The following is a 26,430-nucleotide window of genomic DNA, read 5'->3' as shown; positions in this document are numbered from 1 at the left end:
AATAAACACAGAACTTCAAGCTTTGGAATGCAGTAAATTTTAAGAGACTTCCTTCCTTTCGTTATTTACTTTTACTTTACTTTTTTAACAGTAAAGACTTGTGTTTTATTAGTTCAAATTTCTTGATTCAGTTTTCCACAGGTCTATTTAAAAGCTACATTTTGTCTTGGAGGATGTTTGGAGCATAGCAGAGGAAGTGCTGCCAGCAAATTCAATTAACTGCATGGCTCACAAATAGCATATAGGGTGTAATTTTTTTTTATTTTTTTTTCACAACTGCTATATAAATACAGCTGGGATTAATATTTGTTGTAACAAAGCCTAAACTTGAATTGTGTTGCTTTGCATAATTAATATTTGGGATCACTGTTTATGTCTGTCTTAGCTTTGTTTCATTATTTTTGTTACCTAGATAATAAAGTATTCTCCTCTAGGTCTTTTCCTTTCCCTCATACTGCTTAATATTTGGCTTTGACCACTAGAGAGCAGCTGCTCTTCTTTGCAAGAATTGAATTTCTGTCAGTTCTTTCATGCATCATGTGTTTGGAACTGTAAGTGGATCAAGTTGTTCATCTCAGCAGGGAGACTCTAAAGCCAATCCATTATACTTTTTTTTCTTTCTTTTTCTTATTTTTTTTTCTTCCCTGGGAGGATGGGGAGATTTTGAGTGTGTGTCCCTCCATGGATCTCAGTCTAAAAAGATACATTTATGATCTGAGAAACTAAAAATGTCTTCAACAGTTTCATTGCTCATAAATGGCTGTTTTGTCAAACTATTCTGCCAGTTTTCAACTCAGTGTGAATAGCAAGTAATTCATGTACTGCTGAATATACACGATATTTACTTTGCTAAATTAAACGTGCTTATTTTCAGTAGTGAGGACAAACATCTATGTGATGCATTTGCCTTTGAGTAATTAATCCAGTGGAACAATTGTAAAGCTCTTTTTATTTTTCCCCCTTTCCTTAAACAGCTTTCTAAATCAAGTAACTTAATGCCTTGAAGCCCTATGATTACTTTGGAGTTTGGAGTAGTGGACCTTACTCAAGTTTCAGGATAGTGATGTTGCTACCTGTACAGCTGATTCTCAGCCATCTAGGATAAACTTTCATTACTGTCTTGTACTGTCCAGATGAACATGGGCTATAGTGAAATGTCTTCCCAGTTAACATTTGTGTTTCAGGAGCAGGATAGTATTGAGACAGTTCAGGTGGAACCAAATGAAGTCATTTCTTTGCCCTGGTTACCTCAGCAGTACCTGGTAGCAAGCAGAATTCAGGTTGGGTCCCTGAAAATCAAGCTGCGTATTACTGTGTCACCGATTAACTGAAACGTGAAAAACTGTCCCTCCATCACCTTCTGCTTCTGATAGCTTGCTGAAAATCTGGCAGCATGAGAGCACCCTGGGAAGTAACTTTCCTTTAAAATAGTCAATATTAAAAAAAGAGATTTATTAAGGACTGTGATTACAATAAGTGCATCTGCTGCTGACAAGTCTCCTACACCACCGTCTGTGTTGCAAGGAATAGCAAAGAGAGGGGGTAGTAATTTTTTTTTATGCAACCCTTATGGATTTATCATGTATTTCCAAATAAGTGTCATCTTCTAGGCTCAGTTGTAGCCAGAGCTTCATATTACATGGAACAGAACAAAAGCTGACACTGTCAACTTGAGTTTTATTAAATGAAGCTGTGATGCAATGCCTAATGTACAGTATACAGCAGTAAAAAGATCTTACGTATCTTATGACTGTGTTTGTACACTTGTACTGTTCTGTGAGTATTTTAGGCTGTCAGTAATTTGGTTTTGTCCACTTGATAGCAAGTTGCTACAAGTGGGAAGCCTGTATTACAATTTTTCCACTTAGTGGGAAATTAACTGCTTGCAGGAGAGCAAGAAGTACTAAAGTACAACTCTATAGGAAAACCATTTCCTTAAAGGTGAATCCATTTTTATTTCTTAGACTGTGTTTGCAATAGAATGTTTCTTGCTTTATTCATGTTGACAACTGAAAAGCCTTGGACCTAATTAAAAGAATTTCCACTAGCACCTTTACTGAACCATTTCATTATGCTGCATTGCACAGATTGCATTTTGAAACATGGTGATAGTTTAAATCTGACCTTTAAACCTGAACTGCCAGAAGTATAAAAATCTTCTTTAAAACACTCTCAGGGTAGACTGCATGTATATGTGTCTGTTTGGCTAGAAATAATCTTCATATTGAGTGGTCACAGTCTTGTTTTTATAAAAGTGCTACTGTTTCTTTTAGGCAAGAGAAAATCATGATTTCGCTTGTGTACTAAGCAGAGCTTTGTTCTACAAAATCTAACTGGTCCTGTGTATTAACTTTCACCAGAGTAAAAAATGAACTTTTTTACTCCTGTTAGTCTCTTAACATTTAATTTTCTTAAAATTATGACGTTTCTATTGCAGTGACTTGATAGGGGGAATTAATGGGTGCATACCTGAAACAAACATCATACAGTGTTAGATTTAATCTTAGGAGGGAACAAATTATCTGAAAGCTTAAGGAATAAGCAAAATATCTATCAGTGTTCTATAGGGAAACTGAAACTTTCAGTTTGTTGTGCAGCTGAGAGTAGTCTCTTCCTTCTAGACAGATGGCAAGTTCTTTATCTTCAAACTAATGGTTAAAGAAAGCCATATACAAACGTGTTTGAAATGGATTTACAAGTTTTTCATGGGCGGAGGCATTTTATTTCATTTTTGAGAACTACCTGTAAACAATTTACTTAATACAGGAAATGAAGTCCTATTTCATATTTACAACTATCATCAGACTCCTTCAGACATGAAAGAGTTTGGTGTGCTGTTCAAGTTTGAAAATCTGATTAAGCTGTTACACTTGGAGAATGACAGAAGTCCTTGAGACATAATCTCACTGAGCAGCGCTGAGCTTGATTTTGGGATGCAGTAGACTTTGCACTGAATCTCTTGTCCTGTATGATGGCAGTGTGTTCTTGTAGGTTCGTTATCGCGTGGAGCACTGACATAAGCCATGGCATCCCGACTTATAAACAGTACTGGACGTGCTCTTGATTACTGCTGTTACCCTAAATAGCCGTAATGAAAGTTCTTCTATAGCTGAAGCTGCAGGGGAAAAAAACAGTTAAAAAAAAAAAAAAGTAAAGGCAAATCTTTTTCAAACTGTTTTAATGAAAATAGGTGGCAATATCTAGTTTTATATATTTATGTATTTAAAACCTAGCAACAAACTGAGGAATTATTCCCTTCCCTTTGCAAGGAACAAGTGAGTGATGTGCTTTCCAGAGAGGTAAAACTGAAGCACCTGAGCAGCTGATTCCTAAAACCAAATTACTGAAAGGAAGCTTGTAGCAAAACTCCAAGGCAGAAAAAACTCATTTGATAAAATTTTGGAGGTATAGATGAGGCAAGACTAAGCTTTTTGTTCTGAGATGGAGAATGAGATTCTGGAAAGGTCTTGGAAGTTGATTTGAACACGTGAACCATTGGTGTAGCTTTGTGAGGTGCTGTTCATGCTCTCAGAAAACAGTGGTTGTGTTCACTGTGGTGGAATCTCCCAGTTCCGTAAATTGTTCTCCATATCTGTTCTGTGAAGTATTTAGAGCTGCTCCAAAGGAGTTTTTCAGAATAGCATTTGAGTTAAAGAAAGTCTCGCTTTTTATTGGTTTCTTTAAAGTCACAATACACACTTTTAGGAGTCGTGGTCTTGTGCAAATCAGGGTGGGTGGGGGTTTCTGTGTCCCTCGGCAGTGCTGGCTCTTCCTGCCTTCCCCTTAAGGAATCCCACCACTCTCAGCTGCCTTAAAAAGCGCTGGTGGAGTTTGTTTCCAGATTGTTGTTTTTGTATTGCTGGGTGTTCCGTGAGATCTGTCTCAAAAAATTACTTGTCCTAGTTCTGTCTTCAGTACCAAAAAATTGCTACTGACATAACTATTTGTTAATGATTTAACAAACCCAATAGCGGTTGCAGCACAGGCTCAGCAAGCTTGATGTTTGACTTTGAAAGGTTTTTTATCTCCTTTTATGGCCTGTGTTTGGGAGAGAAAAGCGCTGTCACTACCAATAGCGTATAGGTGCACCACCTTCCTTCAGCAGCTCTCAGCAGCAAAGGTATCAAACTAAGAACCTCCTTGTGTGTCTGAGCAGCGCTGAGTGCAGAGAACAGCAGTGGGTGACCCTGTACAACTTCAGCCCTGCTGTACGTAGGAAACATCTGCATGTGGAGGGCAGGGCAGGGCGGGCACCGCGGGGACGGAGCACATGGACTGTTCTGAGGGACAGAATGGTGTGGGCTGGAAGAAGTGCTGGGCTCGGAGCTCTGCCCTGCGCTGGGTGCTGGCACTCAGGTGTGGGGCTGCAGCCGGTTGTGGGCCGCAGGGCGCAGCCGTGCCCATGGGTCAGGCGGTGCCTCAGGGAGTGCGATGGTGGGAAAGGCCTTCTGACTTCAGTTTAATATTGGTAAAAACATCTTTGTCAGTCTGAAGTTTAATTCAGCTGATTTTTTTTTTTCATGAATTCTAATCAAGAATGACACAGAACTCCACGGGCTGCATTCAGAACAGTGCCCGGTGTTGGTGGCCTCTGTGTGGAGGGAGGGCTGAGATGAAGCCGTTGTCGTCCTGATGGTTCCGTAGTAGTCATTCCTGGGAGGACAGAAATGGCAGAGGAATGATTTCGGAGCAGAAGACTTCAGCTCTGAATTAATGATGTCCTTTTTTGTTGTAACTGTGAGAGCTTTTTCTTTAGCTGCGTCCCGTGGTGCGAAGCTGTTTGTGATACGAGAGTCACCTGCACTGGTGGTGTGATTTCAGGTTTCTGCTCTGAAGAACAGATTGAAGAAAGTTTCTACAACCACTGGAGATGGCGTTGCCAGGGCTTTTCTAAAGGCGCAGGCGTCTTTCTTCGGGAGCTACAGAAACGCACTGAAAATCGAACCTGTAAGTGGGGAAGAAGTGGGGATCTGTGGGTGGGCAGGTGGGGCTGCAGGTGTTCAAAGCGCGTAACCCACTGCCTGCGGTCTGTGTTTGGGCAGCCTGGAGGACCAGCTGATAAAGCAATGCAGCAGGCGTGGTTGGGAGAAAACCTCTCTCAGGAGAGGGATGGGAGTTACTTCCTGTAGAAGAGAACAAAATTAGAAAAAAGATGATAAAAATGTCTTCGTTAATGATCACAGGATGCACAGCTGACCATTTTCTCTCTCAGCAAAACCTCAGTATTCGCTGTACTGTTTTTATCGGCAGTAAAAGATTTGTTTCTTTTAATGTGATTTATGTGTAAATTTGAAACAAGTAAGTGCAAATTATGGAATCATGGGGTTTAAGAAGCTAGTAAAAATTAGTAAAGAAATTGTGCTTTTACAAAAAAACAAGTCTGGAGTTCGAACTACTGACACTAAATGTTCTCATAGGGAAATTTAATCTCATGCTTCTGGTTCAAAGCTGATCTGTAGTTAGCAATGATTCCGTGCCATCTGAGCGGGGGAAAGATTTTTCAGTACTTGATCCTTTATTTTATTGCTTCTAGTGAGGCATCTGCTCCTGGCTTACTGCAAGGGCTTCGTGGACTTAAATACAAGTAATTCCAGCCAAATTCACTTATTTCCATGTTTTGTGACATTTCTATGAGGTACATAGGAGGTTTCTATTAAAGTGTGTGCGTTAGCTGATAGACAGAGTCAAGGTGTCAGAGATGGTGTGATGAACATTGAGGTATAATTTATGAGATGCATTCCAGAAATATGGGAAATGGCACAAATAAAAATAATAAACGTAGAGTGTTCTGCAGAACACTCTAAAAAGTGCCATATATATTCTGTTACCGTCCCTAATCTAAATCAGGGGAAATTTAAGCATGTGCAGTGACAAATCTCAGGGTGGTGGTCACAGGCTTATTTGATCCACTGGCTGCTTCAGAGGAAGTCTGTAGAGGGGAAACTGTACTCTTGCCTTAATGCCATCATCTCTCATCCACAAACATTTGGAGGTAGAGCTGAAAGTTGGTGGTACCTGCGGAGAGCCTGAATACCCCTGGGAGATGCTAAAATGCATTCTGAGTGTACGTGGGGAGGGTAAATGAGGAGAATGAGAATGAAGGCTTGCTAGTTGAACAAAGGTATATTCTGTGTTCTGCTTTTCTGTGAAGACTATTTGTCTACGTGCCAGACATTATTAGTACTCTCCCATCTAATTTTAGTCTTTGTGTAAAAGAAAGGGAGTTGGATGGCTAGCATAGTGTTTGTTGGGGTTGAAGATGTTTCTATTATTAAAATCTCATCATTCCTATTGTATGTTTTACATGTTATTCTTAATGCCAAAGGGAAAACTACTTAGTCTGAATTTTAGAGTCTCGTTAGCACCATCGAATAAGCATCACTCCAAGAAGCCACATTCAGGGTTCAAAAGGGACACTTGAAATCAGTGTGATTCCTTCCACTTCTTACCTGGGGAAATGCACGTATGGTGTATGTGGGGGAAAAAATAAATAGCATCCACTTGTATGTGCATAGTTGGGTGTAAGTATTGTGCTTTCAGAGGTGAAATAGAGGCAGATATTTGAATTGTTGTCCATATAAACAACAAAGATGTCAGGGAGACTTCCCTTTATTTACACGGGCTGTCTTGTTCTCTGATGCTCCTCCCAGTAGTTGCCAGGCAACTCTGGGAATACTGGTGTGTGCTTTGCCTGGGTGTGTGTGAGATTATCTAGTTAAGGAATTCGTGAAGAAAAATAAAAATTTAAATTGCTTTTCTGGAAATACCATCTGGTATTTTGAAGGCTGAATGTTAAAGATGAACATTCCAAATTAGTTGACAATGGCACATCCCTAGAAATAGCAACTTCAAGGCACAGCTAACCTCAGGAAGTAGAAGAAATTTCGTTTGTATGTGATTTCATCAAAGAAAACACGTAAACATAGTTGCACAGATATATTATAAAATGCAATTCTAAGGATCAAGAGGTAAAAATTTCAAAACATTATTTACCAAGTCATTTTATACATTAAAAATCTTATTTCTGATTATAAATTTTAATATCATGTTCTATGTAAAAGACTTGCAAAACATAGCAAGTGTTTCTTTCGCGTGCTGAGCACATCAGGATCAAATGACCTTGGTTCTGTTTCTGGTTCTGCCACAGGTAGCTTGTAAGGTATTGAGGGGTCACACAACTACTCTACACTTCATTTTGAAGTATGCCAACAGTGAATGCAGTTACTGAGAAACTTTTGTTGCTGTTGGGAAAACTGTGTTTCAGAGTTAACTGAAAGCTCTTAGAAAACTTCATCTCAAGTAGATGCAGCAAAGCTGCACACAGTAGTCCTTAGTGCAGCAAAATGATCAGAAAATGTACTCAGTATTTTCCCAAAAGAAAATGTGAATATAATAGTAACTCATCATCACTGGCAATTTGGAACGTAGCCGACATCTTGCAGCTTAAAGCACTGTTTTCTGGTGTGGAGCACTTCAGATGCTGCTCTGGAAATTCCGCTCTTTGCTCTCATGCAGTTCCGTCTCCTTAGATGAGCTCTTACTCTGGAAGCTTCTAATCCAAAGATTGTGGTCTTACGTACTGTACATCCAAACCAGCACAAAAAGGGAGTCGCTGCTGCTGTGAACCTTCTGAGGAGTTCAGTAGCTACGACTTCTGCAAGAAAACGCACATCCAGATAGTGCAAACTGCAACTGCAATCAGAAGTGATGATGTAACATGGTCGCTGATTCATTTATGTTTCCTACTGTGCATACATGCTTCTGGAAATTGCTTTAAGCCAGATTGATTGCCTGAAAGTATATCTCTTCCATGTGGTGTACTTACATCTCCATAAAGCTCTGCTGCTGTCAGGCTCGGTAGATCACTTTAGAAGTGGTGTGTTTGCTTTGGCTGTATGCAGATTGATGCAGATTGTTCACATTAAGAATGTTACTTAAAGCAGGGATGCCATTGGGAGCACTTTGTTCCACTGAACGATTTTTTAAAAGTGCCCAATTTTTTGCCGTTTGTGGAGGGGATGTTTTTATCGTACTGCTGTACCTTTGGGTTGTTTGTAGTACTTCGAAGTTGTGTGGATTGGTAACCGGGAGGAACAATGAGAGCTGTCATCTGCGCCGCGGGTGTCGTCCGTGCACTTTGCTATGCTGACACCTAGCGGTTAGCAGCAGCATTTCGTGGATCTTACTTCCCTGATGATCTTTGTTAAGAAACAAACATCATCACATCTGTGGTGTAGGTAAGTTCTGCCTGGATTCACTAAAAGCAGTAGCAGTTCGGGTGTGATGCAGTAGAGTGACTTTAGGTTTGTCGTGTCCTGTAGGTAATGTAAGTCACACGGATGCTTTTTCACCCAGAACTCGTGTGGCAGCTCAGCAGCAGGCTCCAAGTTTGGCAGTTTTCTGAAATGGTGAGCTTTGCTGTGTGCTCTCTGGGTATGTGGTCACTCCAGTAGATATTGCAACAGGCCTTATGTATGCTGAGTGCAACTTATTTTTTTGCTGGGAGATTTGAAAAGCTTGTTTACTTGCACCATATAATCTAAACACTTCAGTTTCCAGATCTTCGTTCCTTTTCTATTTTGTTGCTGTTAGTACACTGTAAGGTGAAAATTTAGGTGCTTTTCTTGAGTACTGCTATGTTTTAATGGATAACTAAGGAAGTTCATTTTAATATTCATAACACAAGCAGATATCAGCAGCTACGTGCTGCTGCAGGTAGTTTTTTTCTTCAACTTCACAGTTTTGATTTGATAATTTTTCATTCATGCAGACACTGCAGACTTTGGTATTTTCTTAATGACTCAGTATACATGGCATGCTGAACTGAGAGGAATTTGTAATACAAGGTGAAATAAAGTAAATTGTTTTCTTGCTGATCTGCCTCCGAAGAAGCCTGTCTGTGCATGAGATGCTGGTGTTTGTCTGCATTTGAATCATGCTGCTCTAGTTTGTTTCTAAAGTTGATTATGGATTTATTAATGCATATTAGAGTGATGAACTCTGCCTTCTGGATGAAAGTTTCTTTCTTATATTGTCAAACCTGTATCAATCTGATTTTGGTGGAAATGACAAGCATCTAGCATCTTTTACACTGGATTCATACAGTAGTAGTATATGTGGGTGCATGCAGTATGTGCCAGTTTGTGGCTCTAATTTGTAACAAAGTCTCTGAGGGGGTGAGATTAATGCAGTTGCCATAGCTGTAGTGAGAACTGCAGTCCGCACTATTTGGCTTTTGCTGTTTTCTTGAGCCCAACAAAATCCTTCATTGCTTTGCTCTCCTTGAGAGGCCCTTCTATCTGCAAATGAATTGGAATGAAGCACTAACTGTGTTATCTATCGAGTTTTGCACTCTTTCTAAACAAATCAGTCTGAAAAGTGGGGAGGAAAATAGCAAAGGAAACTGACTGTATTGTAAGCGTAATTATAATTTTATGTGGGCATTGTGAAATCAATGTCAAAATGGAAAAAATTGGTTTTAGCATCATGTGAAGCATTAATTTATTTTTATGCCTTCATGATTAATTAATCAATATTACTGAGGTTTATCACCTGTCCAGCCATTTCTTGTATAACTGAATAATTTCTGACTAACTTCAATTGTCCTGGATTGAATTGGTTCAAATGTAACTTAAATACTCTTCAGGTAAAATAAAATCTCGAAGGACAGAGTGTGAGTGTGCTTTTGCACTTCCACTTGCTGTGGACTCTCCTTGGTGCAGTCAGTTGGTGATTTATCAAGTGGACAACTGTGTCTTAAGACTTTATGAAACTCTTCGTAATCTTAATATGAAACTGTGCCTGTTGGAATTATATAACTCAGTTTTCAAACTGCTTTATCTGAATTACATTGTACGTATGTACACATCATTTTCTTAGCTCTATTCTCCTTTCAAGTCCTGCTAATTTATGTTTGAATTCTAAACAGAGGAGATGGTGTACTACTATTTTTCGTAATTGGAACTTCAGTGCAAATTTTCTGTGAGCAATTGTGGGGAAAAGGAAAGACCAATGTGAATAAAAATAATAAAATGTGTTCTTTTAGAGCAGTAACATTCAGTTCATGGTAAAGAAATGAGTCTTTTCAGTTTGTGGTTTTGTCTTACTTCCTCAGCAGTGTAGGGGCATCTGGAGGAAGTGCAGGACATTGGACTTTCATAAGGAACATGTAATAAAACAAAGGTATCTCCTGTATTGCATTTCCAACTTTCCTGCCTTGTTGCAAGAGTGTAGAGACATCCCTGGAGAGTTGTTCTGTGCTCTTGTTCTCTGCTGCCAGTTTCTGGTATCCAGTCTGGTAAAGATAGCAGTCATCTGTCTGCACTGCTGTGTGCCCACACCTCTGGGGAGGCGGGTTTCGATGGCACTTCCCTCGGCAGTTTGCTGACCTCTGAGCTCTCCCTGTCTGCAGGGCACACAGCCTTCTTGGCCCTGCTTCCACCAGTGCCCCTGCAGCACACAGCATGGAGATGTGCTCCAGTTCTGATGTTGTGTTGGTGTTAAGATTTCACAGTGTAAGATACTTCAGGTGTGTTGTTGACTTATCGGTTGTAATTAGGTATTAACTTTGATTCCATTCCTGTTACAAATTCCCTCCTCAGAATCTGGGCCAGTATCACAGTAAGGATTTTCCCATACTCTGAGGATAGTTTGGTCACCTTTTTTTGTTTTTGTTTTTGCACCTCTTAGAATTTTTGTGCTTCTGGGAATCATAAGAAGTGCAGTGAAACATCGATACACATCAGAGCAGCGATGTGATGCTGTGACTTAAGGCCAGTGCATCATTTTATATCAGTCTGTCTCAGACAGGCACTGTCATTTCCTTTAACAATTCCAGAGCCTTGAGATCCGAGTGGGACAGATGTCAGAAAAGCAGAATAGATAACCTGTGATGCAGAGTAAAAGAGCAAATGCCAGATTTGTCTGAGTGGAAGTTTTGTTGCAATATGTGTATGCAGGAGCACCAAACGTTTGTGTTACGTACTGGTGCGTAATTCACTTTGAAAATGCTTTGTAGCAGTTGATGCTTTGTCTTCTGTGGTCTGATTGTTGCCATGGTGATTTTTTAATAATTTTTTTTATTTTAAAGTTACTCAGTGCAAGGGTAAACAGTTGTGTCCAGCTTCCAGGAACTGCCACAACTCGGTTACTTCCATCTAACTACCACTTGTGTTTCTTTTTTTTTCCCCTCCAGATGTAAGTTTTAAAGATATGCATTGTACACAGAGCAGATGGATCCTTTTCATGAGGGTTGTCTTGTTATGCCAGAGTCTTGCAGGAGCATTTGTTCACAGATAGAAAAACCAATTAAGGAAGTGTGCTGGTGAACACGCTGTGTGTGTACAAACTGCTCAGAAAAAAACACTGCAGGGCAAACGGTGAGCAGAAGCATATATAAAGTAAAGTACTTCCCTCTCAGTTTTGTTGTGATCCTTTTCAGACAGCACCTATGTCCAATATAGTTTTGCATTTTTATTTTGCTTGCTGTCATGTCAGCTCACTGCTGTGTGCCTGTATGGACAGTCCAGTAGTTTCTATGTGATGGTAATCCCCCAGTCTCAGCTCGTTGGCTTTACTGATAGCAGTGCAAAGTGACAGAGTATAAAACCTGATGTTTCTGCGTTATGAAAGTGGAGATAAGTTGAACTGAAATTGAGACTTTTTTCCTAGTATGGAGACCTTGTGGTGATTTGTGAAAAAGCTATTTAGTTACTGGGGAAATATTGTTTTGTTTTGATTCCAAGTAATTTGCATTTGCGTTGCAGTCCTGTTGCTGTGTTCTCCCTGTGAGCAATACTTTTGCTGTAGACAGATTTCAGCCTTTGCTTGTGCTGTTTTATACCTTCAAAAGGCTTTTTTTCCCCCTAATAACACACTTATGGTTCTTCAAAGGTATTTAATATTCTACATCTTTTTTTATATATAAAAATGTATGTAATGAAACTTCAAGTGATTATTTCTAATATCTTGTAACAGTTTGAGGTAATTACAGTTTTTTTATACTTCCCAAACTGAGATGAGGCATTGTGCTCTGCTCTTCTGTGTAGCACAGCAGGGGCAGGAATGACAAGAGAATTAAAAATCACTGAGATTCTGAATGAAAGTAATACAAAAATATATTTGAGAAAAGTTATCACAGCTCTGCTGAAAATGGCACACAGGAAACATGGGAAAACTGAAACTCCCATGAAGGACATTTCTACCCTTGGATGTGTAGTCAAACTTTCCTGTCTGCCATGTGTTACAGTGCAGAACCAGAAATGGTAGAATGGAAATGTAGGGATCGTGTTCTGTGCCTCTGAGGTGCGCAAAGAGCAGCATTGGATGAACTTTTAAGTTTCTTTGTGATTTTTTGAAGCCTGACTTCACAAGACTGCTCTTGAGATTATCAGTGTTTACCTGGACGTGCTGACGTTGAAGTTTCTGTGTTCGCTTTGTTGGAACCTGTGAGCATGCTGAAGAGCAGCATTTGTGCTTTGTTGCATGAGTGACTCCGCAGCCTTTGCAGATGTTACACCTGCAGCTGTCAGGCTGGGTGGCGTCGGGCTGGGGGTCTTCTGCCTTGGTGCTGGAGAAACAAAAGCATCTGCTCAAAAGCCCCCAGATCTGCCTATTACCAGGGGAAGTTGGAAAGTGCAGAGCAGAACCTGATATTTCAGCTTCACTGGGGGAGGATTTGTACATTCAGCTGATAAATTATTCCTCTGTGCCTTTCACACCTGATTCTCTGGCTTGTACTGTTTTATACATTTGTTTTTGTTTCTCCTCAAATTGTTTCAAGCCTTTGTTAGTTTTTGTCTTACTTTTAGCTTTGCTTTTATCGCATTTTCTCCTGATACTTTACTTATAATTGAGAGTGCACAGCCTCAGCAAGCAATGAAGCAGTGTGCAAATGCTGCCAGGCAGGAAAAGTTGAAGATATTTCCTGAACTAATAAAGCGCAGGGGACTTAGAGTAGAACAATGAAGCAAGTAAACAAACACCAAGGATAAAATGACACAACCAGTGAATTCGGCTTCTGTACAAGGCACTCAGTGTCTGTAGGCTTTTGAAATGAGCTGTGAATAAGTTACATTTTGTATTGGCAGAAAAAAAAAAAATCTAACCAAAACAAAAAACAGAAAAGAGCCCCAACTAACCAGAACCACCAACAGAAAGCAACCAAACCCAATTCCGATCGGTAGAGGAGGAGGAAAATCTGCATTCTGCCAGGTGTGAGCAGCTGGGCGGCTCAGCATCAGTGCAGCTCCTGCGAAAAGAGTTGGCAGAAAAGGTGGCAGATTTGCAAAGCAGTCTCTGGTAGCAGACAAACTTGATGAAATCATGAAAAAAAATTAGAATATTAAAACAGGTTAAGGACAAATTAATAGCACTTAATAACTAAAAATCATGCTGCTTTGGGCTTCCACTATGCACATAACAGATTTTGTAAGATTTGAAACATGAACTTGTAGTACAAAAAGAAGTATTTAAGTAAAGTGAAGAGCAGCAAGTCGAAATTATTTGCAATGATTTGCATAGGTAAGCAATGGAGCTCATTCAGTGAAAGCCTAAAAAGATGCAGGTGTAAAGACAGAATGAGACACTTGTATGCATGACATAATTGACAGGTGAGTGATTGATTTCCATGACGGACAGCGTAGGAGACCTGCTCTCATCCAGACTTGTGCTTTAACTCAGCATCACATTAAGGCATTCTGATGCTGCCCTGGGGCTCAGCAGTATCACATGTGAATGAAGCCTCAGCAGTGCTCGCGCTGCCGCCTTGCTCCGCAGTGCTGGGCAGGGTGGGCGCGCTGCTGGCCCTGGTATTTGCCTGGGACTCATCACTTGCTTAAGGCTTCTGCAAGGGAAGATGCAGAAGGGGACTGAGGTTCTTTTTTGGTGTGGATTGTGCATATTGACAGAGAACTGGGCAACCTTTTCCCTCAAAATGTTGATTTTGTTGTGGACTGAGCATTAATGAAAGGTAAACGGGCTCCTAGGCAGGGAGCTGTACGGGCAGGAATCATGTCAGCGATGGGGACCACCACGTTTTTCTTCTTTCTGTATCTGAACTGTAAACCCTGCAGACGGCTGTGCTGTTCTTTAAAAAACAACTTTAGTCTAGTAGCACATCAAATGAAAAGGTTTCTTCCTATTTTTTTGTAATTTGATTCATTGTGTTCTGTTCCTTTCATTCAGTGATGAGTAACTTTTGGCAATGACAGATATTCTATTGTGACAGAAATATGCATTTTGTAAGTCATAGCTTTACTTGGTATTTAAATACACTGTGTATGTACAGTGTGCAAGATTTATGCAGAGCACAGCTGGAGGTGTTCTGCTCAGTATTCCTATGGCTTAAAATGTCTCTTTCAAGTTTGAAAATGTGTTGTGAAGAAGCTACCATTATGATAATTGGAAGTTCAGCTTCTCTGTCTTGCCTCTATTATTTTTTTGAATACAATTAACACATCACACACACTTCACCTGGTCTCTCCTCATTTACCTGTGACACTTCCTTGATATTTATTTAGACACATGTGGTGTTTTTGCTTTGAACTCAATAGTTGGTATATTCACTATTCCCTTTTTTTTAATAAACATTTTTCTCGTTTAAAGATATACAATTAGTTTGCATTGTTAGAGAAAAGTATACATATTGATGTCAATTTATGTCTTCTGCTTATTTGTTAGATGATCAGGATGTAAATTGTATAAAGATTGTAGAGATAATTGTGATTACTTTCAAATCAAAATACCTGCTGAGGAGTTGCTCATACAGCTCATCTCGCTGTGGTTCTCATGAGGAAACAGTACTGAGAAGATGTGCAAAGAGTCACCTAGAGAAAAACATATGGCTGTCAACACTAAATATTAAAGAAATATTTGAATTATACATTTTATTTCAGATAGTTGTTTTTTCTTTAGGGTAACATAAATACAAAGCACAGAACTCAGTGATTTCTTTAAATTAAGCTTTATTCTGTCACATTCAGCTACAATGCTTTTATCACTGAGAATAAAAGTAAGGCAGTGCTTTGTTTGAAAAATGAAGAAAATTTCTTAGCCTGGACTCAGTAAAATGATATTGGCATAGTTTTTGCTTCTTAGATAATTGACATATCTTGCTGTAGCATATAATTTGTATATAGCTATTGGCAATTTAACCTCAGTATCCTCCAGAATAAAAGCTGGGAATTGCATCAAACAGTTGTTAAAATTTTGGGAAAGGGGAAGAGTCTGTCTTTGACAGATCGGATTTTAGTGATATGAAAATATCACAGTACTGTATTTAATTTGTGGAAATCAGATTCAGAGAGGGGTTTTATTATTTTAGGAACATTCCCAAGGCTCAGAGGTTGCATAAGAAATAAATCCAGAATTCTGTGTGTTTGATCCTCATGCTGAAACGGAAATTTTGGATTGTTGCATTAATGCTAGCAGCAATTGGGGATGAATTGGGGCTGTGTTTCTGTAGAGTTCCTGTTCACTTTCCATTCTTGTGATTACTGCTTTCCAGAATATTTGCAATAACTGTGGTACTGAACATGCTGATACTTGTAAATTAGTGTAATCTAGGAAAAAGGTACCATCTACTGATGGCACTATGTATCTACTATTCATTGCTTTGTTTTTGCATTGTATTTAAACAAGCACGATCAGCTTGAGGCTTTTCAGACCACAAGGTCTTCATGCTAGTTCAGAAATGTTCAGAAAACAAATGGGAAGGACTCTGTGCATTGGAAGGAGTTGTGTTGTTCTTGTAAGAGGTTTGCCTCTCAGCTCTCGTGCATTGCAAGGCCTTCCTCGTTTCCTGCAGCACTGCTAAGGTACAAAGCGTATATCCACGTGGCGTAAGGCATTTTGAAATGTTGCCCGGGATAAAAGATGTGTGGCTGACAAACGGCAAGGATGAGGTGTGCTGGCTGCCTCGCTGCAGTGGGCGCTGCGGGGAGATCTGTTGTTCTGCAGCCGCATCTTCACAGGGTTGCTTGGGGAAGGGCATGAGGCAGGTGTCCTTAAAATAGGGCATTTATAGAGACACATCGTGAGAATGCAAAGGGAAATCAGTATTTTCTTTTGAGAAACCTTTGGCTTGGACTTCCAGGTTTTCAAATGCGTATTTAAAATGATCTCTGTGTAAAACCACTTGGAAGAGGATTTTTTTTTCTTTTCTTTTTTTTTCTTTTTTTTAATAAATGAAATCATTCTGTGATAAAATATTTCAAGTACTGGCTAAGCTGTAAAGCTTAGGGCTGATAAACAAAGCATCTGAAGCCAAATGGCCCTGCAGCTAACCCCAATTAAAATAAAGATTTCATTGCGCTCTGTCCTGACAGAGAGGGAACATATTGTTGCCTTTAAGGGAGTTTGGTTTAGTTAATGAAAGAATTTATTTCATTTTTTCAAATACAGAACCTAATTAAATAAGTTTCAACTTGACTTGTACTTGAGGACATTTTAACTCCTTAAAGGTTACTTTTGTGTCTATATTGGAGCTCTCATTCGCATAAGTTCCAAGATAGAAGTTAGTTACGCGATTTATATAAGAAATTTTATCGTGTATCTTGTGTGAGAGCCATGTGCCTGTTTTATATATACATACAGAGATGTTGTTCATTCTAAAATTAAAAGGCTCGTTACTGGTGTTGCTCTCTTGAAGCTTTCTGTTTAGCATTCAATATTACTCAGATAGCAAGTTGTGTAACACGCAGCCTTAACAGTGATGCAGGGTGAGGATGGCAGGTCTTTGCTCTGAATGCACTTTAAAAGCTCTGAGGAGTACACATACGTTGCTTAGTGCTGCTATTCACTGAAACTCAAAGATGTATCAAATGATTGTTTTTGTGACGTTCTCAGAGCTGTGGTTAAAACCTGTGTCTCTAGAATGTTTGTTCTTAGCAGGGATTATTGGTGAAAACGAAAGCAATTTGTAGGAATTACCAACAGGATTAATTTGCCTTCATTAAGGATCTCTCTGTATTTGTACAGTGAGGTTCATCCTGCATTTATTGACCAAATTCTCCAATAAAGATATAAGAAATAAAGAACACTGCTCTCAGAGATGCTTTTCTCCTTACACATACAAATGTTTTATATTCAGCACTTGAAGGCGTCAAGAAGATGAGAACGCTGTCATTTGCCTTACTTACTGGCCTGAAAGTTAGTAACTCAGTTACTGATGTGCCTGTTGTACTGGGATCTTGTGAGAATGGTTAGTTCTTATTGGGTGATGGTGAATAAAGCTCTTTGGACGTGCTCTTGATAATTTTTCCAGCGTATTAACTGTAATTAAAAGCACCCAACCAGCAATATTCATGAAGTGCTGCATTCTTCTAAATTAGTTCTGACAGAAGCTGAATCCAGGCAATGAAGTTCATGTAAATAAGTCCAGGTAAATAATTTTCAGTTGTAACACATATGTAAATGTTTTCCCCAAAAAGCATTACATCTAGCCAGATTTCTAGGTATCATAACTGCACTAAAGATCATGTTTCCTATTAATTATTTTGCCATAGCTTATATTGTGCTCAATTTTAATTAAATTTGAATTGCTCTTTTGCAGTCGTAACTGATGTGAACATTTCCCAAAGTCTGTTATACCTACAGGACATTTCCCCTACGTCTTTTTCTTGCTTCTTGTTTTTCATCTTGTCCAAATGCTGTTCTTCGGAACCTTTGGCATTGTATGAAGGAGAAAACGATGCAGCAGTTTGACTGGCAGGTACTCAAATAGAAGAAATCAATTGCATTCTGTTTTCTTTTGAACTGCTGATTACAATAGCCAGATAAGAAGCCTTAAAAACCTATGTATTTGATAAGGATAATGGGGTTTATTTGGTTGTACTTTTGTTCAGTGTAATGAATACAATGGATATCCCAAATTTAGTTTTCATACAGAGACTGAATCTCTAAATGTAAAAATGTAAAAACTAATTCCGTGATGCTGCAGCCTGCAATTCTTGCTTTTCTGTCTTTAAGGGCATTGTATTCACACACATTAGACACAGCTTTTACTTTGATATCCCAGAGTCTAAAAAATCACTTTTTATGCTTAAGGAATTCAAAACAGTGTTAGAACATCAGTCCTTATCATTGCATTGGAAGCACTGTAGTATTAATTGGTTGTCAGATCCCTAAGAAATAATGGATTCATGCACTCGATCATAATGCCCTGTTCAGAAGTTGAAGTTTGTTGATGTCCCCAGCCTCTCCATTTAACACAATTACAGATATGCTTTCAGGACGTTTGAGTGGATTGCGTTTCATTAATATGATTTGAGCAGACAACATTAAGTTGCTGTTGGGCCTTCTCTGACAGCTAATTACTGAAATGAAGTGTGTAAATGACTAAGAAACAATGGAGCACTTGTCAGAAACATTAAAACAATGCAGAAATAGTGCCAAATGCTAGAGTCACTCTGTATGTTTTTTTCCGGCCCTAAAGAGCAAGCCTGGGACACGCATAGCTGTGGTGGCCAGTTAGAGCTTGGGGAAACAAAGTTTGTTATCACTGACAAAAACACAACTGACAACACTGACAACAAGTATTCTTAGATTGCTGTATGGTTGCATTTCCGCTCTTCAATTCATGCACTAGCACATACTTAGCAGATTGTTAATGCACCGAGTTTTTGCTTACAGATGTCATTTTTGCACATTTTCCCCATAAAATGCCTGATCTGATTATTTAAATATTGCAGATTCTGTGCATGTCAGCCAATTTTGTAATCTTATTTGCAGGAAGGGGTCTCGTGGACAAGTTGGAGGAAGTGGATAGCGGGTGATTTGGTTTATTCCCATACGTAAAACAGCAAGGCAAACCAATGAGGGTTTGTAACAGGAAGGTCTGAAGCAAGCAGAGAGAGGCTTTTCTGCATACAATAGGTAGCAGACCTGCTGGGTGAACCTTAGGGCATGATACTGAGGAACTTGTATCAGCTGTAGGGGACATTGGAGAGGGGCCTCTGCTTGGGTTTATTTAATACACAAGTGACACGAGGCTCCTTGAATTTTTTCAGATAGTAGAGCAATGACATTCAGGATTTCCACCTTCCTGGTGTGTTCTAAGCATCTGCTTGTGGCTCCACTGGACACAGATAACCAGGCAGACAGCCGATTCATGGGATCAGTTATGGCGTTTCTTTACTAAAACCGCAATTTTCTATTTTTTTTCCCCTCCTTATCCTAAATTTGGAGATCAACCACGAGAAATGCTGTTGCTTGAGTATGATGTAACTTATTAGAAAGAAAAAGCAGCAGTTTGTTTCTGACAGAGTGGATGAGGCTCTGTCATCCCAGCTCCCTGTGATACAGTCAGGTACTTTGATAACAAGTTTGTTTCAGAAGATTTTATGGTTCTGTTTAAGAAATGGTGTTGCACTTTTGGTCTTGAATACCTGTATACTTTCTCACAGCTTCTTGTATACTCGTCCTTTTGGAGCATAAGAAGCTAAAGCCACAGTGGCTGCAATGCTGGGGAACGGGCCTATCGCAAGGCTTTTGTTAATCCTTTATTACACAATGTATTCTTCATTTATATGCCTGCAGAATTATTAAAAGCAGTGTAGTGCAGGTTACAAAGTATTTCTGTCATCCTATTCAAGTGATTTCTTCATTGTTGTAAGAAAAGGTGCTGGTTATTATTGAGATATTTTTTTATGCACGTTGAGAAGAGTCTTGGATTATCAGTGTCTGTTATTTTGATGTGTTCAGCCATACCCTGATTGATAATGAGAGCTGGTGCCACCTGTGAGCAGCTCCCATAATTTAATCTGTGTAGCTCAAAGTCCACAAGTAATATGAAGACAAGGGAGTTCGTATTTAATATGCTGCAGCCCTTATGACCTCAGTGATACTTGCACGTTCTCTGGTTTTGCAGGGGATTTTTCTTTCCAATCTTTAACCGTTTCAGTTAGTAAAGGCAAACAGAATAAACTGAGTGGTTTTCTACATTCCATTGACAATGAGAGTCAAGCATTACCTTGATCTAATCACTTTTGCTATCTAGTGACCTATACAAAGTTACAGCTTAGTTTCTTAGTTGGAAAATGCACCCTTTAAATTATATAGCTTTTCCTGAAAACTCAAGAGTTGTAAGTAATATGCTTCAGAGATCTTAGTTTAATATTCTTTCAAGAGCAATTCGAGGATCTGCAAAGGTGGGTTACTGCAAACATAATAAATGCAATGGATGTGACAATGTATGTAGCACAGGTATTCAAGCACATAATGCACTGCAGTGACCTAGATGATTTAAGGGGCATTGTTATGATGCATAGATTGATTTACTTTATTTCAGTTACCAATGTCTCCAGGTTCTCCTTAAGGAGCTTTCCTTTAGATTTTCTTCCTGCTTGCATGTTTTGTGTTATTCGGTATTTGAGGTTTCTCTATGGCCAGTACATCCAGCCATGGTGCTGGCAGCTGGGTCCTGTTGCAGCAGGAAGGGGAAGATGCGTGTTACTGATGGCGATGAGGAGGCTCCCGTTCTTGCAGTTAAAATGTTGAGTGTCTGTCTACACCTAGTTCTTATTCCTCTTACTGATGCTAATCCTTTCTGTGCATGGCACAAACAGCTGATAAAAGGTTGTGAAGAAGCCAGTGGTTTTGGAGGAATGCTGTGATTTGGAGTCTTGAAGCATTCCAGAAGATGGAGTGAGGTGTGCTTGCAAAGCAGGACAGAGTTTTGTTTACCATTGCATGCAATAATAGGACAGCATATTTTTCTGATACACAGCAGAGATTGTATTAGCAAAAATATTAACTGCTATCTACTACAGATAAAAAAGTTCTACGTAAATTTTTATTTAAGTATATTTAGTATATTTAGTATATTAAGTATATTTTATTTAAGTATAAAATAAGTATACATATATATATATATATATGTAAAACTCATCAAAATTTTTTCTTGTCAGCATTTTTCAGTGCATTATTCAATGTATTCAATGTATGTACATTTTTCAGTGTATTGCAGGGGGAGAATAGGTGGAGGTACTCTGCCAGAGAGATTCCATGTGAGCAGGACGCAGGGTTACACAACTCAGTAGAATGCTTTTTGAGGGGAATTAATGTAAACTGCCTTGCAAGTTCTGGGAGTGGAAATTGTGTAGATACCAGGAAGTAAAAAAAAATTCTCTCTACAAACCCTGTGATTAAGTAGTAAAATAATTGTGATGAAAAATACTCTTTGATGTTTTTTAATTCAAATCTAAGAGTTTTGGATTTTTGCAGGCTGATTCGAACTAGAGACAAAAAGGACAGCAGTAGGTTACCTGGCAGGAGCCTGTGCAGCCTGTTCAACTCAAGCGTTCACGTTGAGGTGCTGCAATACTTTGCCATCCTTACAATTCATTCTGCAAAAACAAGTTCCAGACTGAGCTCTGCTTTCATGTATTCTCTCTCCATGGAAATTATGTCCTTATTTCAAATTAGATGAGTACAATGAAATCCTTATTTTACATATTTATTAACAAGGCTTTCATCCCTGTGGTATTGTAATTTCACTGCTTTGTGCAGAGAAATTACAGAGAGAACTTGCAAACATTGAGGAGGTTTATGTGATCACTCTTTTCTGGCGTTATTGCTCTTATCTGTGTTGTTCTTCACATTGCTCCACCAACCAATATTTTCTAGTGCTCCTTCCATGTACTGTTGATATCTTGACTTCTAGTAATTCAGAAACTAACCGCATTATAGACCTCATGTAAAGTTCAGATCTGTGTGGATATTTGTTGTTAGAAACCTAATGTGTGAAGAAATGACGTTGAGCCCACTTTCTGGCTTGGCGGGAGTTAAGAGGATTGTTAGCATCACCAGAAAGTATTTGGTCAGGTACTCAGGTGCTGGAAATTTTCTTAGCAACATTGGTCACTTAGGAACATGATCATCTGCTGTTCTGGGGTGGAGATTACAAAGCTTAATGATTAGCTTCTATAAGCTGCAGCTGATGCCAGACTCTACCCCCTTTACACCTAATTAGCCTCATTAATGAGCTCTTCTGCACTCCTTAGAGAGGGCTTCCTCCTTGGAATAGGAGGCAGAAATGCCTCACCCAGGTAGATGTGCTGAAACCTTTAATTATTGCTCACACCTGCAAAGCCCTGTGTCTCTGAAAGCAATGTTGTTTAGCTGAAACTGTGCTTGTTTACGGTGACCACCGTACAAAGTATTAACTCTTTAGCACCAAATGAGTTGTTTCTAAGCTTTAAAAGTATTAATGTATAGTAGAAATCTAAGTGAGCAAAGATTTTTTACTTAGTAAAATTGGGCATGTTGGGGAGAGGGGCATGTTATATGTTTTTTAAAGTTCTTGAATATTTATTTTGCTTAACCCTGAAAAATGAGTTCGAACTGCTATTGAATGTGAAATCTTGCATTACTAGAACTAAGAACACTGTTAGACAGCTTTCATTCCGTGAATGTCCAGCTTTTACAGGTGGAGAAATATAATTCTGTAGTGCTAAGAATAAAACTGGGAAAAGAGCATGAGTAGAAATCAGTGATTTCAGTAGAGAGTGACTGACATCAGAGTCTTTGAGTTTGAGGATACCATAAGAATGGACTTCATGATTAGCTCTTCTTAGGAATGTGCAGGACAAAATTAAGTTTTGCTCTGCTAGAACTGGGGCCTCACCCACAGAGCATGTTGTCCTGCAATGTGTGAGCTGCAGAAATTCGTATGCATTGTTTTTTAATTGTGATTTGAAATGAATGCCAAAATAAAGCATCACAGCGAAGGAAGCAAATATTTGGATGGTGTTTTGTCAGTTGTCAGTCCTACTTACAACTGGTACACATGGCATCAAAGTCTGTGGAGCCTTCTTGACAGAAACCCCTGCAGGCCTACCTGTGCTTCGTGGGTGAGAAGGCCTGAGGTTGTGGGGCAGGTGAGAAGGACTTGTACAAAATACAATTAGCATTGAGGGTGTGTGGGCCTGGAGGGAAACCCTGGCCTGCAGGCAGCTGCCCAGCTGCTCTCTGTCAGAACAGGTTAGCAGTGCGGCCGAGCCCCTCTGCTGCTGGGCACCGCGCAGCCGTCTCCAGGACAGCCGTGTGGCTGCTGTGTGCCTGACCAGATGTGTCTCTGCACAGGTGGTCTAATTAGGTGGCAGCTTTTCCTTCACAAAAGACTTAAGAAATTTTGTGTTGTTTCCATGTCAAAAATACGCAGCTGAAATAATGAGAGCTGGGAGGAATAATGTGGCCAAACAGTAAATAATTCCACTTGCTACAAAGCTGGGCTTCAGCGTGCACAAGTGACATGCTCACAGCGGAGAGCAGATTCCCTTTGGCTGCTTCATCGTGGATCGAGCAAACCCTGAGGGACAAAGGTGGTGATAAGATAAATCTGCTTTTGTCATCCTCATGCTTGATGCAGCTTTCTCTTTCTGAACGTGTTGGAAGCCGTCTGAGGACTGGGACAGACTGCACGTCCTGCTCTCAGCACTTGCAATGTGCAACACTCTCAGCTCTGAGGCTGGATTTATTTTTTTTTTCCTCTCCAACTATTTAAATAAAAACTGCAGAAAGTGAAATGTAGAGGAGACCCTGGGGAAACAAAATCAAACCTAACTTAAAAAAATGGATCTTCAACCTGTTTTTGGTCTGGGGAAAGGGCTTCATTCAGTGCAGATCATAGAGCAGCTCTGTTAAAAGTAAAGGAAAAGGACCACACTTCTGGTGATTGCACCAAGCTGGCTGTTTCTTGAGCCTGGTACGTTTTCTCATGGTTAAGTCACAGCCTCACTCTGACAAACCAAGAGTAAGTAGGTGGTGGAAGGAAAATAAAAGAATTCTCCTTGAGCACTCTTAAAGGGAACACTTTACTTTGCTCTTTTCCACCTGTGAGGAGAAACATCTTGAGCACATGTGGGCTTGGTGTCTTCGTTCTTTCCAGACCGTTTTGTGCAGACATGGAATGCAGCAGTAGTGTGCAGCAATCACTGCAGTGTGAGTGCTGTGGTCTGGCAGGAATGGAGGTCTGGCTGATCCCAACAGCAGGCGATATTGCAGCTGTGAGAGTACTGACTGAAGTTAAGGGTTTATAATCCATCATGTGGTAACTAACGTGGCAAGTGTGCGTGTGCATGCGTTTATATGGTAATGACTGGTCACATAGGTTTCCCCAGAGACCATGGCAGGACTAGATCAGAAAGGAATGAAACCTTTTGCAGTGTTCCTAATGCAGTCTGAAATGATTGCTTTTCTGGCTGGTTTTCGTGGCAGTAGCTGAGGTTTCCACACCAAATTAGCAAGTGGTGTAACATGATGACAGATCAAACCTCAGTGAGTTCTGTTACAGTAATAGCACTAAGTGCCAGATACGATTGAAAGGAGGTGATGTAGATCATGTTATCTCATCTCGTGTGCATTAGCGTCTTACCAGAGACTGGATCTCAGTGAAAATTTCAAGTTCAATCCCATTTATTTAGAAGGTTGTTTTTTGATTGCTGTTACTGAGATAAGTGGGACTTTCATTACCTACCTTTGTGACTAAAACTTCTCCTTTACCCTGCATTACTGAAGTTTAAGACCTGTTTATTTTCCTTCCACATCTTAGCTACACGTTAAGATATTTCTATCTTCAGTGTGACTTTGGGGATCGTTGTGCAACACAGTCAAATGTGTCAGTGCAAAATGTGTTTGCAGCGTTTTTTAATGGGTGAATCTTGGAAGCTTCATTGTTTTGGATAATTGTTGGTTTTTTACGTATCTACGGAATCAAAAGAATTCATTGTTGTGATTTGTCGCCTCTGGACTCCTTATTGTAGCACTCTTTGTTTATGGCCAGTCATTCATGATTTCTGTGGAGGTTTCTTTATTCTTTCTAACAATATGTTGAATTTTAATAAGTGAAACAAAGAAAAGGTCATCAGGCATCTCTTGGGGAATACTTTGTGTAGACTGACTTCTATATTTTGTCATAGTATAAAATAACGCATAGAAAGAATCACTCTGCAATTTTTCTCCTTTCTTGTGTTGTTGCTAATGCACTACAATAGCTAAAATAGAAAAAGGCTTTTTTCATTATAGGGAATTGATAGCCACTTTGCATGCAGAACGTACTAGCTTCAATGGGAGTGCTGCTCATGGAGTGATTGCAGAACCAGGCCCTGAAATTACCTTGCCAGCTAATGATAAAATCGCATGCAGGCCACAGGGGTTTTTGTGGAATAAATATAAGAGTTGAACAATATACAGTACACATTATACCAGTAATTTAAAGCATATCCAGGACAAAGAGAGAGTTCCCGGTGCAGGCAGCATCATAGAGATTTGCTGTATCTGATAAAGATTAGGTTTCTCAGCTCATAATACCATACTATTACTTTTCTTTTGTTACTCTTTCAACACCTACACTCATGCATTGACACAATATCAAGTAGGAAGAGGAAGAATAGCCTTATATTTAAGGTACTGAACAGGGATTAAAGAAATTTTGGTTCTTTTTCCTGCCTCTGCCAGAGACTTTTGTGACCATGTAAAAGTTGCTTATTATTTTCTTGCCTCTATTCTTGATCTGTGAAATGGTGATTTTATTTTTTATTTTATTTTTTTAATATTTTTGTCTCCCCCTTTCCTTCCTCCCCCTCCCTTCCAACCCTAAGTGCATTATTACTGGCTTCTTTGCACGTTGTCTTCCAGGGCTCTTGCTTGAGCTCTGGAGGCATGAGGCTGTATTAGTAGTTGGGTCAGAGAACAGCTGGCCGTGTGGATGATTCAGACATCAGAGCTGACAGGCTCCTGTAAAAAAACAACAGCTTGTCTATTACAGGAAAGTAGTTCTCAAATTTGTGAATATGTACTTGGTCTGAGAAGAAAAGCTATCCTCAGGAATTAAAAAGAATTAAAAGGAAAAGCAAAAAATGTCATTGTGTGATTTAGTTATTTTCCACTGACACTTTTTTTGTTAGTTTCATCTCTTATTTAAAGTTTTTGTCTGATCCCTTAATGATGCAGGAAGTTACGGGCTGAAATAATTTGTGAAGGGGGTAGTGTTGAACTCTGCTGTCTTTGTCAGTATCTGAACTGTTTCTCCTCAGTGCAATAAAGCAATTAAATCTTATTTTGTATTCTTTCTTGCAAAAGTTTCATAGCAATTTTAATACAGCTAATACGGTTTTTGGGTCTGAAGGCATTTTGGTTTTTGTAGAATTAATTACAAGTTAGTAATGCATAATCATCATCATCATCATGTAATAATAATGTTAGCAAAGGCATAGAAGATGCACTTGTGGCCACAGAATTCTCATCATTTTACATGCAAAGTTGATCGTGTGTTTAAATTTGCTTCATTCTAGCTGGCAGCCTGCTGATAAATGATAAAGTGGCTGTAGGAGGCAGATCTGTGTCCTTTCTGAGGAGTTATTTGAATTTTCTTGATCAAAATCCATCAAAAACAGTTTTGTTGGTGTGAATCTGCTTCTGTCTGCAGGCAGA

General features: G+C 39.4%; 1 protein-coding gene across 12 annotated transcripts in view; it reads left to right on the top strand.

Annotated features, from left to right (window-relative positions):
* Positions 1 to 26,430, top strand: part of DENND1A (DENN domain containing 1A) — a 170,900-nt gene that overhangs the window by 100,766 nt on the left and 43,704 nt on the right. For all 12 annotated transcript variants that reach the window (XM_052668120.1, XM_052668130.1, XM_052668122.1 and 9 more), the window contains one exon: positions 4,822 to 4,947. In XM_052668120.1, coding sequence (XP_052524080.1) covers positions 4,822 to 4,947 — 126 coding nt within the window. The remainder of the gene's footprint in view (positions 1 to 4,821; positions 4,948 to 26,430) is intronic.

This window comes from Tympanuchus pallidicinctus, unplaced genomic scaffold, assembly GCF_026119805.1.
Source record: "Tympanuchus pallidicinctus isolate F22 unplaced genomic scaffold, pur_lepc_1.0 scaffold8, whole genome shotgun sequence".
In the NCBI taxonomy this organism is placed as follows: domain Eukaryota; kingdom Metazoa; phylum Chordata; class Aves; order Galliformes; family Phasianidae; genus Tympanuchus; species Tympanuchus pallidicinctus.
The sequence above is the reverse complement of the archived record's forward strand: the minus strand, read 5'-3'. Positions and strand labels throughout refer to the sequence as shown.